Raw genomic sequence first — 11,697 nt, forward strand, 5'->3', positions numbered from 1 at the left:
CAGGCCTGAAATACTTTCTTCTTCTTTAAGTGCCAAAAATAAGAATCCTCCACATTTCTTAATATGTGTATTTTATTGGTCTTGAATATAACCTGTTGAAAGTATTTCCAAAACTTTCTGTTCTTCACACTTTCTCTTCCTTTAGAAGATTCAGGATACCATCCCGTCTTGAGGTATATGGAGCATGCTTCAGTCGCAGTAAGTGAGCGGGAAACAGGTTACCACTCGGTGCATACATCTCCTCTCCTTTTGGACCCATTAGAGAACGCAGAGTCCTGTTTCTGGACAGAATTTTGTCATAAAACTCCACACCACCCTTGGCATAGTCACGGGACACACTGGCAGCACGGCGGTCTGAGCTGTAGTCCAGCCACTGGCTGACAGCATCAGAGGCCAAGAAATATGACACGGCTCCCAACCCCAGAGCCACTCCACTCACAACTCCCCGGAGGATTATCGATCCTCCATAGAGACCAAATATCTGCTTGAGGGCTACACTATAGACCCAAACCCCAGCGAGACAGGCAGGGGCCACTGCGGCGTGCAACACTGGCCCACCCGCCGCCAGCCGTGCCACCTCCCTCGCCACCGCAAATTTCTGAGCTTCCGGTGAGAACAGCAGTGCCTCCTTAAGGGCAGTGCCTTTGTTGCTGTCCCAGTCCACTTCTTTGCCATTAATGAGGATGGTGCGGTTGGTGATGCCTTCAGAGTCCTCGGTGGTGCTGTTAAAATTGGCAGGGATGCCAATCTGAGCACCCGTGGGAAACCACGGAACTCCTGCTCCAACCGGGTGGAAGCCAAAGGCGGCAAAAGCGGTGTAGTTGTTAGGCAAGCTAACGGCTGTGTCCTTCAACACCTTCTGAAACAGGTCCTGCAGTTTCTCAGACAAGGTAGCTGGTTCTCCTTTGTGCCAGGCCTGATACAACTTTCTATAGGTTTGATCTGGGAAAACATGGTAGATCATGTTGACAGAGAAGACGCCACCACATCCAACAAGAAGCAGTGGTGTCCTGTACTTCTGCAGCAGTACGGAAAACTTCAGAAATTGCGAAGCCATGACCTAGTCTGATTGATATCTCCAAAAGGATGTGTCTGCACAGAAAAGAAGAAGCACAATTACACAATTACTCGCCTAATAACTATAGTTCAGTATCAGTAAGTAAGGGATAGCTGTGGTCAAGCTTCCTAAACTAATTCTACGACTCTCCGGTGATTATAAACTATGCGTAGAGCTGAATGACATTTTATTTCTTACACTAAACGCACGTACTTCCCAAATAGTAAAAGTTAAGTCAAACTGAGTGCTATCCACCGTTTTACAGTTAAAACGCATGTATTCACAACTGAAGTAGATGATGGGAACGAAATGTACCTTTACTATGGTCTTGTAATATGCTGAAGTAAGGTCTTGTCTCATACGTTAGTGATTACAAACAATATCAAAAACCTATCTACGACAAGATTTTCCACTAAACATTGCCAAAATGTTTAAAATGACATACTATGACGTGACATACCGCGGAAGCATTCCGATTAATGATCTTAAATGCTGTTACTTACTTTCTATTGGACGTACATCTCCACAAGGGCAGATACAGCAGCAATCCACCATGCAAGGTATTACGAAAACATGCGACCGTCAGCCGTAAAGCGGGTCGCAACACAGCAGTTTGTCGTAAACTAGGAGAGCGACGAATTTATCTGGTCGGCCGAATTTATCTACAGCGGTGCATATTTCGTGCGTTGTGTATTTCCAGACGGCTGTACCGTTGCGAACGGGCGCCCGAAAGATCAAATTTAAAACTAACATTTGCAGGTAGAAATGTTTCTCAGAATTCACATTGTGCCTTTGATGTTGCATCTGTCGAACTGAGACACTAATTACCATATGATACATATGTAGAATATGATACAGTTCCAGTTGTGCACGCTGATATAAAGTGTCGTATATACTTTGATTTACACAGCCTAACGCTGATTCCAAATTTTGCAAGTAAAAGTGAAAGATTAGTAAGCCTAATCTAAAATTTAAGGTAACATTATATCACGCGTTATCTTTAACTTTTGGGGCGCTTACAAGAATAGTGATACATAGATGCAAACAACTGTGTTACGTTTGGCGCGAACATTTGTGAGGGGTGGAAGAAACAAAAATTAATAGATAAAAATGGAGGCGATGAAAATGCATGTGAATTGAAAAATAGAGTGATCAAATGATTTGATTAATTTAAAGCTGATTTGATTAAAACAGTGGTGATACCATGAAAACAGAGCCATTTATCATTTAAGGAAAGTAGCCTCAAGGGTGGAAGTAACAAGTATTAATTGCTAAAAACGGAGGTGATGAAAATGCATGTGAACTGAAAAATATAGGGGTAAAAATGTATGTGAACTGAAAAACAGAGTGATAAATTGTCAATTGATTTGATAAATTTGATTGAAATTTTATTTGAAACAGTGCTGCTATTCAACTCAACTGACATTTATTGTTTACAGCAAGCGATCTTTGTTACTTCCACCCAAAATGTCAATCAAAAACTACGCCCACTGACGAACTGATCGAGTTTTTGACTCTCAATTTGCAGGGAGCGGAGGACATTGTGCCTCTGCTTAGAAGCTGAAATTAAGACGGCAAGTTCTTCCCTCCTTGCAGGTCTCATATATGGATATGTCAGTTCTCACAAGAGCAGTTCACGAGCAGGCAGGCCTGTAAGTTGAGAGCCAAAAACTCAATCAGTTCGTCAGTGGGCTTGGTTTTTTGATTGACATTTTGGGCGGAAGTAACAAAAATTGCTTGCTGTAAACCATAATTGTCAGCCGAGTTGATTATCAGAGCAGCACTGTTTCAAATAAAATGTTGATCAAGTTTATCAAACCAGTTGACAATTTATCACTCTATTTTTTCATTTCACATCCATTTTTACCGCTCTATTTTTCAGTTTACATGCATTTTCATGGCTTCCATTTTTATCAATTAATTTTTGTTCCTTCCACCCCTCTTACTCACATGAACGATCCACTTATCACAGATCATTAATATAGCCCCGTGATTAAACCACAAGGGGGAGCGTTCATTCGCAAATAGCAGATATGAAACAAAGTGAAATTTTAGTCATGTTGGTGAGCAGGAAAGAAGCAACTGGACCTGAAAGGGGTTCAAGTGGTAGGCTAATTCTGATGCACCTGATTCGCGCGGCAACTGAGAGGAGACAGAAAGAACATGGAATGGCACTGTGTCACGGACCGAACACTCTGAGTTTAAGACATACAGGCTTATAAATATCATACAATGAACTGACTGTAAATCGATCTGATGAGCAAAAATCCAAACGGGTTTTTCGCGATATTGACTAGGCTATATATGACGAGTGTATGACAACATGAATAGAGGGGATGGTGATTTCCAGCTTGTGAAACATTTCCCAAAAATCTATATAATCAACAACGTCAAAAACTGAGTTTGGAAGTTGGGGGATATGGTATCCTCACTTGCAAAGAAGATTTAAATTTGCACCGATAGTGTGTCACCTGTGTGGTGCACACTGGCTCCATTGAATTTATTTTTAACGGGAAACTTATGATGAAGAATTCTAAATACACCTGTGATGAGGAGATGCAAAGTCCTCCATGTGCCTCTTTTCCATAAACCGATTAAAACAACGATACACAAAACACTAGTATTATAGAGCAACTGAGCAGTGCTAGAAAGGACCGGTGAAAGGAGTTATTCTGTTGAAAATGTAAAACAACATAATGTTTAGAAGAAATCAGTGCTCATAGTTAATCATGAAAACTCAAATAATAAGTGCAGGGGTGCAGCATTGTTTTCAACCTTTCTAAACCCGTAAAGTTATCGGTGATTTCAACTTGCTTTCCATGGTAATGTTACAGTTATTTAGTGGTTGCGCTGTACAGGTGCGAGGAATCTTCTGCATAGTTCCAACTCCCATGACATGCAAAGCCTCTGTGCGTGCCTTTGTTGTCATTTAAATAGACTCACAGGCATGATTGGGACTGACCCTAGACTGACAGCAATAATCTGTTATATCTCAGTAGTGACAGTAGTGACATCTCCCCAGTAGATTATTTAGGGATTTTCCACTTTTCATCGAACATCTTGCATACGACAGCAATAGTGACCTATGCAGATAATAAACTCCATATAAAATTTGGTTTATATGTCTGAAAAAGTAGGCATCCTCACGGGGTGTAAATCCTGAAAATTTACAAGTCGGCACTGTGAAAAAATATTCAAGAATTTGTCGATTTCAGTGGAAAATAAGATCTCACCCAGTTTCAACAACGCTTTTGACTCAAGTACCACTTTAAGAGTGATGAGGGCTGCAACACGGAACAGTCCATTTTCTGGAGAAGGGAAATCTATTCACATCACATGTTGCAACTGTGGTCGCCGAGGGAAAACGGCTCCCCTAGAACTGGTGAACATATTTTGAAAGACTATTAATTTTCAGAAAAGACTACTGAAATATCTTTACGCTCACGTTTACCTAGAGTTTTGTTATGAAAAGCAAAACGTACACCCCGACGCCGTTATTCTATTTATAGTATCATCACTTGCGATATAAAGATTGTTACACTGTAATTTTTGGTCGATTGATGAGAGTGGCAGAATTTGTTGATCCAAAAGGAAGGATGAATACAGTGTAGTATAAGTTTGGCAAACATGTTGACGGTTTTCTAACATCGCAGGACTAGTGATGTGGAAGACAAAATCAGGGAATTCAGCCTGTTTCCGATCCTATCTGTTGGTAAGTTGCTTTGCTAATTTTTTTTATATACAAGTTTATATAGCCTATTCAAACCATATTATAAGTTTTAGTAAAACTAACTTTTCTTGAGTGAGTTTTCTGAAACGTTGGACTAATATCTGTTATATTCAATATAACGGCCGAGGTTATGGGTCGATACATTCATCTTCATTTTGCGGAAATAACCCCAAATTGTTGTGGTGTGTATAATGTTGTTCGTTTTCGTGTTACAAGCAAAGTTAGTGCACTTGCAAACGTCTGTAATGTGTCCGAAAACACTGCGTGGGTTGTCCATCAGTGTTACTCTTTATTTAAAGAAATGTCAAAGCGTGTATGCTTTTTTTAAAATGTGTTGTAGACGCACCGGGTGTCCACATTTAAAGGAAACTTCTTTCAACAGCGAAATTAGCTTCCCCTTTTCGCACCATATAAAGTAGATCAAGCAAGAGCAGCAGCTGTTTGATATTACCGGGAAACTGTTGAGAGAATTTTTATTTTTATGTTAGCGATCTCATTCATCTGCGTGACACAATGATTCCTTTTAAGAAGCACACAGCCTCTTGCTTCATCTAGTGAAATGTAGTTTTCCCGTAATAGATACTCACTCAGTTTGATTGCTCTAATGACACTTATAATCTACAATGGTTACTTTTTTGTAACATACGGGTTGTTTGGAACTTTAAAGGATCAATTCACCCAACGGTTGATGCTCTTGACCACACAAAGAACACCCTTTAAACTTCAGTGATGGAACACGCAAAGCCATATTCAGCCTGTACCAGGCCAGAGTCTAGGCTAACTTAGATATTTGCAAAGCAGAGGTCACTGATTTGATCTGAAGAGAAACTTAAATGTTTTGCACAGCCATAGATTTCTAGTCTCATCTGCAACTCGGTGACCACGTGAGTCAGGAACATGTACGTTTCTTTGTTATATGTGACATATGACAAAACATGTTTTGATTGCTTTCAGAAATCATGCAAGAGTTTTCTGATTAAATCAGAGAAAATTCTTTAGACTGTTGAAATGGATCTCTGAAAGGCTTAATGCTATTTTCCACATGTTCATAAACAAGAAAAATAAAGCAACTTGTTCATGGTATTTCAAGGGGAATGAAGTGTCTTGTGGTTCCCTTGTGAAAAAGGATCCACCTAAATCAAAAGGTCCTGACAGTGTGAAACTAGGAAGGAAACTCAGTTCTTCCTGACATTGTGGGCTGCAGGAAACTGTGGCTGTCAGCATTTGATATCCATTTCCTGTGGCCAGGCTCTGTGTGCCCTGTGTCACAGATCACTGGACTCGTCTGTCAATGTGTCAAAGTTAGTGTATGGCAAGTGGGTCGAATCAAAATATCTCCTATTGGATGCCTACTGCATTTGGAGTTTGAGAGAGTATTTTATTGAGCTAAGAAGATAGTGTCTAAATGTTTTCTTTGCTGGGCTGGTGGATCATATCCCATCAACGTATTTTTTTGTTTTATTGGATAATGGTTTGGGATCGAAAAGGTTCAATACTTATCAACTGAACTGAACTGAATTAATAAGTGAGGTTTTTGTTTTTATTATTGCTCCTAGATTATTAGATTATTGTAGCTAGATATCTGGTGCAGGATTCTTTTCATCTGCACAACTTGCAAGCATCTCCATAAGAATGTGGTGCATGCAGAGGCCCACACTGTTTCCCCTAAATTTGTTTTCAGTGGTGCAGGTGCACTGATAACAACAGGAATTACTGAAGTCTGATGATGGGGCGTGAACTGTCTTGCTGACACTTTAAGAGCATGGCCAGTTGGGGTTTTTTCACCTGTGGTATCACTGAGATTTAAACTCACAACCAAAGCAATTATGTTATTGGGTAGGGTTTGTGGCAAACCAAAAGATAATCAACGCTGAATATAATGTGGTGAAGGATTCACATCTAGCATCTTGCACAAAATAGCAAGAATTACAAAGTACAATTGTATGTCTTTGTAGATCGGCTTCTTGGGTTGTGTGAGATTTTATACTTGTCAAAGGAATGGACCGTTACCTCTGAAATCCTGAGTGGCCAAGCATCTGAAAGTACTTTTGCTTCAGATAAAAAAAAACAGTCTATATCACCAGATTTTGTAAGATATAATAATTATTATTGCTATTCAAGCTTTTGATATTTTCTACAGTTGGTTGATTTGAAGGTGAAGGTTCGGTGAGGTAGCATAGACTGGTCAGCAACGGCAGTGGAATATCAACATCCTATTCTGTCTTGCAGGTGTAGCTGTTGTCATGGCAGCCAGCGCAGTCCCCAGTGACAACCTTCCCACATACAAGCTTGTGGTGGTGGGAGATGGGGGTGTTGGCAAAAGTGCTCTCACCATCCAGTTTTTCCAGAAGATATTTGTGCCTGATTATGATCCAACCATCGAGGACTCTTATCTGAAACACACTGAGATTGATGGCCAGTGGGCCATCTTGGATGGTAGGTATCTTAAATGTGTCAGAGGAGAACAATTTGTTTTCAGTAGCTGCCATGACACCACGTCATTTCCATCACTATATCATAAAGATTATTGTTGCTAGTTCTGTTGATGGGGTAAAATCTAGATTAAATAAATGCATCAGCTATATTCACAAAAAGTTAATATAGTCAAATCTGTAAATTAATCAGTAAGGTGCAGGTTGCTCCGGGGCACAAAACGGCCAGATAAGTGCAGTTCCTGTTTTAGGGTATAGTTATACATAGCTAAGCATGAGATCACTACAGCGTCATACAGCACCACAATTAGTGCAAAGTCTGTGCTTTCGATGAATAGCATGTATAAAGTAGATGATAGAAGTGCAGTACGTTAAAGGAACTATACAAAATGATATAGCAGTTCATGGGTGAAAACAATGATCAGAATAAATGAAACAATATGCTAAAAAAAAATTGTTTATATGCAAAACAATTTGGCAATATGCAAAACCCTTATTTGTTACCTATGTATATAATAACAGCTGCTACTTTGACAGTTCATGTAGGGCAACCTAAGTTCCACACAGGCATTTGTAATCTAGTCTGAAATATAATGTGATATAATTCATTACTTAACCCTGATTTAGACGGACTGTACACAAATTTATTACACAAATTGTTGATTCTGAACATACATATGCATGTTTTTTCTGTAGTACTAGACACGGCAGGACAGGAGGAGTTCAGTGCCATGCGTGAGCAGTACATGCGAACGGGTGATGGGTTTCTCATCGTCTTCTCAGTGACAGACAAGGCCAGTTTTGAGCATGTCGACCGCTTTCACCAGCTCATCCTCAGGGTGAAGGATCGGTGAGGGCTGCCTTTTCATAAATTTACCCCACCAGAAAAAAGATTTTGACCCCCCACCCCCCAGCCCCCCCTCCCACACACATGAAAACTGTCGTCTTCACAGAGTGTGGTGAAGATATAATCACCAGATATAATCTCTGTCTGCCTCTCCTTAGATTTACTTTTTTTTGTGTGTGTCTCTCCCCTGATGCTGCATTCAGGGAGTCTTTCCCGATGATCCTGGTGGCTAACAAAGTGGACCTGGTGCATCTGCGGAAGGTGACTAGTGAGCAGGGCTTTGAGATGGCTGCCAAGCATAGTGTAAGTGTTTTCAGACGGACAACATGGGGTGGGTGTAGAAAAATGATGCTTAAATTTCTTTGCTTTACTCAGACTTTAGGGGTGGTTTTTTGGGGGGGCTTTTTTGCAAGACAATGAAAAGAAAAGGTCTCAAGGAGATTGGAGAGAAATGATTAGGATCAGGGAAATCTCCATATATTTAAAAAATGATTTTAGACTTAGACTTTTTCAGTTGACATTTTGGCCACAGAAATCGTATATTACTTTATACCATTATACATCATAGTTATAGTCCCTTTATATAGTCTTTTCACAGTGTATAAAGAGGCCTTAAACCATGAACTGTTTTTTTTTTTCCTTTAATCAAAATGCAAAACCAACCAGCAGAAGAAGGCAACTTAGATGGCAGACAGTGGGATGGGCAGCCTTGAAGCCCGTGTGTTATTTTTGAAATGTGTTTTTGTGTGTGTCTGTGTGTGCTCTTTTGAGGGATATTCTAGTGGTTCTGCTGACTCAGACCTAGCAGCAGGCTGTTATTATGGGATGAATTGTGTAGTGAGGGCATGTGATTGATAGAAAAATGGCTCTGCTATTTTTGGATATTCATGGATTTTAGAGAGCATGAGGAGTGGAGGAGAGAATTTCAACCGCACAAAGTCATTGTTATTTTTTTTTTTTTATTCCTTTGACAGATTACTTACATTGAAACAAGTGCCAAGGACCCTCCGATGAATGTGGACAAAGCATTTCATGAGCTTGTCAGGGTAATCAGGTAGACACACCTTTCATTTGTGAGCACTTTATTAATTTTCTGGGCATTTTTTTTTGTTTAGCCTGGTGGCATGCATGAATCAGAATTTCCTCATGAAAAAATGGTTTAGGAGCTATTACTGAGTACTCATAAGTTGTTTGGAAGATGTTTGTGAAGCATTTTAAAACAGTATGTGCTGCAGAGCAGTCAGCCAGGAGCTCTGACAGGACTGGATCTCAGAAGAGAACCATTTCCTGAATGAATGCACCAGTGTAATTTCTGTGGAATTTGCTGTGTTGATTCTCAGTACAGTCATATCCTGTCTTAGGGAGCACTTAACTGTTTTAGTGAGATTTAAGACAGGGGTGGACAGGGAAATACGATGAAACTTGTCAGCAGCTGCTTCAGAGGGGTTATCACACACTAACCATCCTTTTTTTTTATTTTTTCAATTTCCTCATCCACTTTAACCCTCTGCTGTCAAACACTTTCACTATCTTCTTCCTCCCTCCCTCCCTCCCTCCCTCCCTCCCTCTCTCTCTCTCTCTCTCTCTCTCTCTCTCTCTCTCTCTCTCTCTCTCTCTCTCTCTCTCTCTCTCTCTCTCTCTCCCTTTCTCTCTTTCTCTCTCTCTCTCTCTGTTTTGTGATACTGCAGGCAGCAGGTTCCAGAGAGAAGTCAGAAGAAGAAGAAAAAGATGAAATGGCGTGGTGATCGGGCCACAGCCTCACACAAACTACACTGTGTTATTTCCTGACTACCTCTCCTATCTTCTCAAAGTTCCTAGAGATGAAACACCCCCCTCCCCAAAAAAGAGAATATAGGAGGAGGAAAGACTTTTCCTTGTCAGAGAAGATGATGTTGAGTCACGGAACCTCCAGTCTCTCTCAGGAAAGTCTCCCTAGTAGGGAGGCCAGTGTTTCCTCAGCGTGGAGGCATCTAAAGAGTCACAAAGCTACCACAAGTTTGCACTTCAACAAAGAAAGGATCGTAGATCGACTAAATAACTGACCTGATTTAATGATTGTTCTCAATGCTGTGAGCAGAGTTTTTGTTGTTGGGGCTCATAAAAGAATGTATACGTTTCTGACTGGCTAAATGTGATGTGATATGATGTAGACAGTTGTATAGCTAAATATAAGTGGTTTTTGGTATTGATTATTGCTTATATTCTTTGTTTGCATTGTTTTCAATGAACCCAAAGCAAAGCTGGCTTTTTTTTTTCCTTCTTTTTTTTTTTTTAACCATATGAGTCTATGAGTGTGTGATGATGGGCACACTTTGAAGGATCATTTTAACAAGCGTGGCCAAAGTATAGCCAGTAATTTGCACCAGTTTGTACCGAACACTCTTCAAGGTGTGTTAGGAATTTTTTTTTTATACCTCTTCATACCAGTTTTTGATACCTCCATGCTAGTACTGTTAAGCACAAAAAGGTATTGGCTCGTCTTGTTGGAAGGCAAATGGAATTTCTATTGCACTAGTAAATAAGCAGAAATCTCCTTGCACATTCTCTTTGCGTAAGATATCAAGTTTTAAAGGGACAATGTTATTTTCCTTTATAATAACAATATTGTCATAGACATTGCTATTGATATTTGGATTCTGTCGTTCTGAGGTGCTTTCAAACATTCTTATCTCCAGAATCATATCACAATTATGGACGTGTAAGTGTGCACGTGACACCCGACTTGGCCAGTTTTGTCTGCTCCTTTTAGCCTGTAGTGCCATGTATGCTTTCTATAAATGTGCCATGCATAAACAAATAAAAGTTTGAGGAACGAATTGTTACAATGGCATTTAAAATTGACACATCATGAATACGGCCTTAAGAAAAATGTTAACGTTAAAGGCTGTGTAATAATATATATTTTGTAAGCTGATTTCCACCAAGTAGCCAAATGATTGTATTGACAGAACATTAAAAGATCTGTTGGTGCCATTGATTTGAATTTTACCCAGCAAATAGCAGCAGTTCCTTATTTTTATCATTTGTATTAATTGCTCTTCAAACTGCCTTGTTAACTCCCACACTGAAGTGCACTGTATTGTACTGAATCATGATGAACTCTGAGAAGAAGCCAACACGTGTTGTCATAACCAGGTGCACAGATCATGTAATTGCATTTGGGTCTGCCTAGAATTTCGCACACCCAGACGCAGAGAACTTTGATCACTGACCAAATCTGAAGAAGCTGTTTAGAATTGTGAGTGTTATATTTCTAATAATGTTTTTTATTTAAACCTGTATGAAAGCTAACATGCAAAATATGAGACATGCATTCATGTGAAATATAGCTTAAAGCTGTTAAATAGCATTCAGTATGGGAAAATGTCCTTAATCCATTTTACTCGTCAGAACTGTTCCATTTGCTTTGCTCTTCAGCCTGTAGAGGAATAACAGGTTGCAGTTTTCATTCACATCTGAGAAAATTCCCATCGTTTTATATTAGGTATTCAGTGCATCCCTTGTGGTAATTGATAAATTACTGATATTAATAATTCATTAACAAGGCCAACTGCCCACTTATAAAACAGGGTTTCCTGTGCTTTGCAAGTCAACAAACTCTAACAGAGTTAGGATTTGACATCTGGCCCTG

The 11,697-nt window shown here is 39.8% G+C and overlaps 2 protein-coding genes across 3 annotated transcripts; one reads left to right on the forward strand and one right to left on the reverse strand.

Moving 5' to 3' along the window:
- On the reverse strand, window positions 1–1,616 carry tmem177 (transmembrane protein 177). The gene is made up of 2 exons (XM_030786267.1): window positions 1,561–1,616; window positions 1–1,092 (listed from the first exon to the last, which is right to left on the reverse strand). Exon 2 carries the CDS (start codon window positions 1,055–1,057, stop codon window positions 125–127), a length of 933 nt encoding a protein of 310 aa, XP_030642127.1. The 5' UTR covers window positions 1,058–1,092; window positions 1,561–1,616; the 3' UTR covers window positions 1–124.
- A 2,806-nt stretch (window positions 1,617–4,422) lies between these two features.
- mrasa (muscle RAS oncogene homolog a) lies at window positions 4,423–10,234 on the forward strand. Of its 2 annotated transcripts, XM_030786270.1 has the most exons (7): window positions 4,423–4,439; window positions 4,711–4,769; window positions 7,017–7,223; window positions 7,916–8,069; window positions 8,270–8,369; window positions 9,041–9,120; window positions 9,755–10,234. In XM_030786270.1, the coding sequence occupies exons 3-7, from the start codon at window positions 7,031–7,033 to the stop codon at window positions 9,852–9,854; spliced, it is 627 nt and encodes a 208-aa protein (XP_030642130.1). In that variant the 5' UTR covers window positions 4,423–4,439; window positions 4,711–4,769; window positions 7,017–7,030; the 3' UTR covers window positions 9,855–10,234. The 2 variants fall into 2 exon arrangements, with proteins under 2 accessions (XP_030642130.1, XP_030642129.1); XM_030786269.1 differs by lacking the exon at window positions 4,423–4,439 and having other exon boundaries at window positions 4,673–4,769.
- The last annotated feature ends 1,463 nt before the right edge of the window (window positions 10,235–11,697 follow it).

Source organism: Chanos chanos, chromosome 10, assembly GCF_902362185.1.
Source record: "Chanos chanos chromosome 10, fChaCha1.1, whole genome shotgun sequence".
Taxonomy (NCBI): domain Eukaryota; kingdom Metazoa; phylum Chordata; class Actinopteri; order Gonorynchiformes; family Chanidae; genus Chanos; species Chanos chanos.

Bases quoted from the DNA above. Each gene is read 5' to 3' on its own strand.
- tmem177 (XM_030786267.1), bottom strand. From the start codon at position 1,057: ATGGCTTCGCAATTTCTGAAGTTTTCCGTACTGCTGCAGAAGTACAGG.
- mrasa (XM_030786270.1), top strand. From the start codon at position 7,031: ATGGCAGCCAGCGCAGTCCCCAGTGACAACCTTCCCACATACAAGCTT. The intron at 8,370-9,040 runs GTAAGTGTTTTC...TTCCTTTGACAG, and splicing joins AGATGGCTGCCAAGCATAGT to ATTACTTACATTGAAACAAG. The intron at 9,121-9,754 runs GTAGACACACCT...GTGATACTGCAG, and splicing joins GAGCTTGTCAGGGTAATCAG to GCAGCAGGTTCCAGAGAGAA.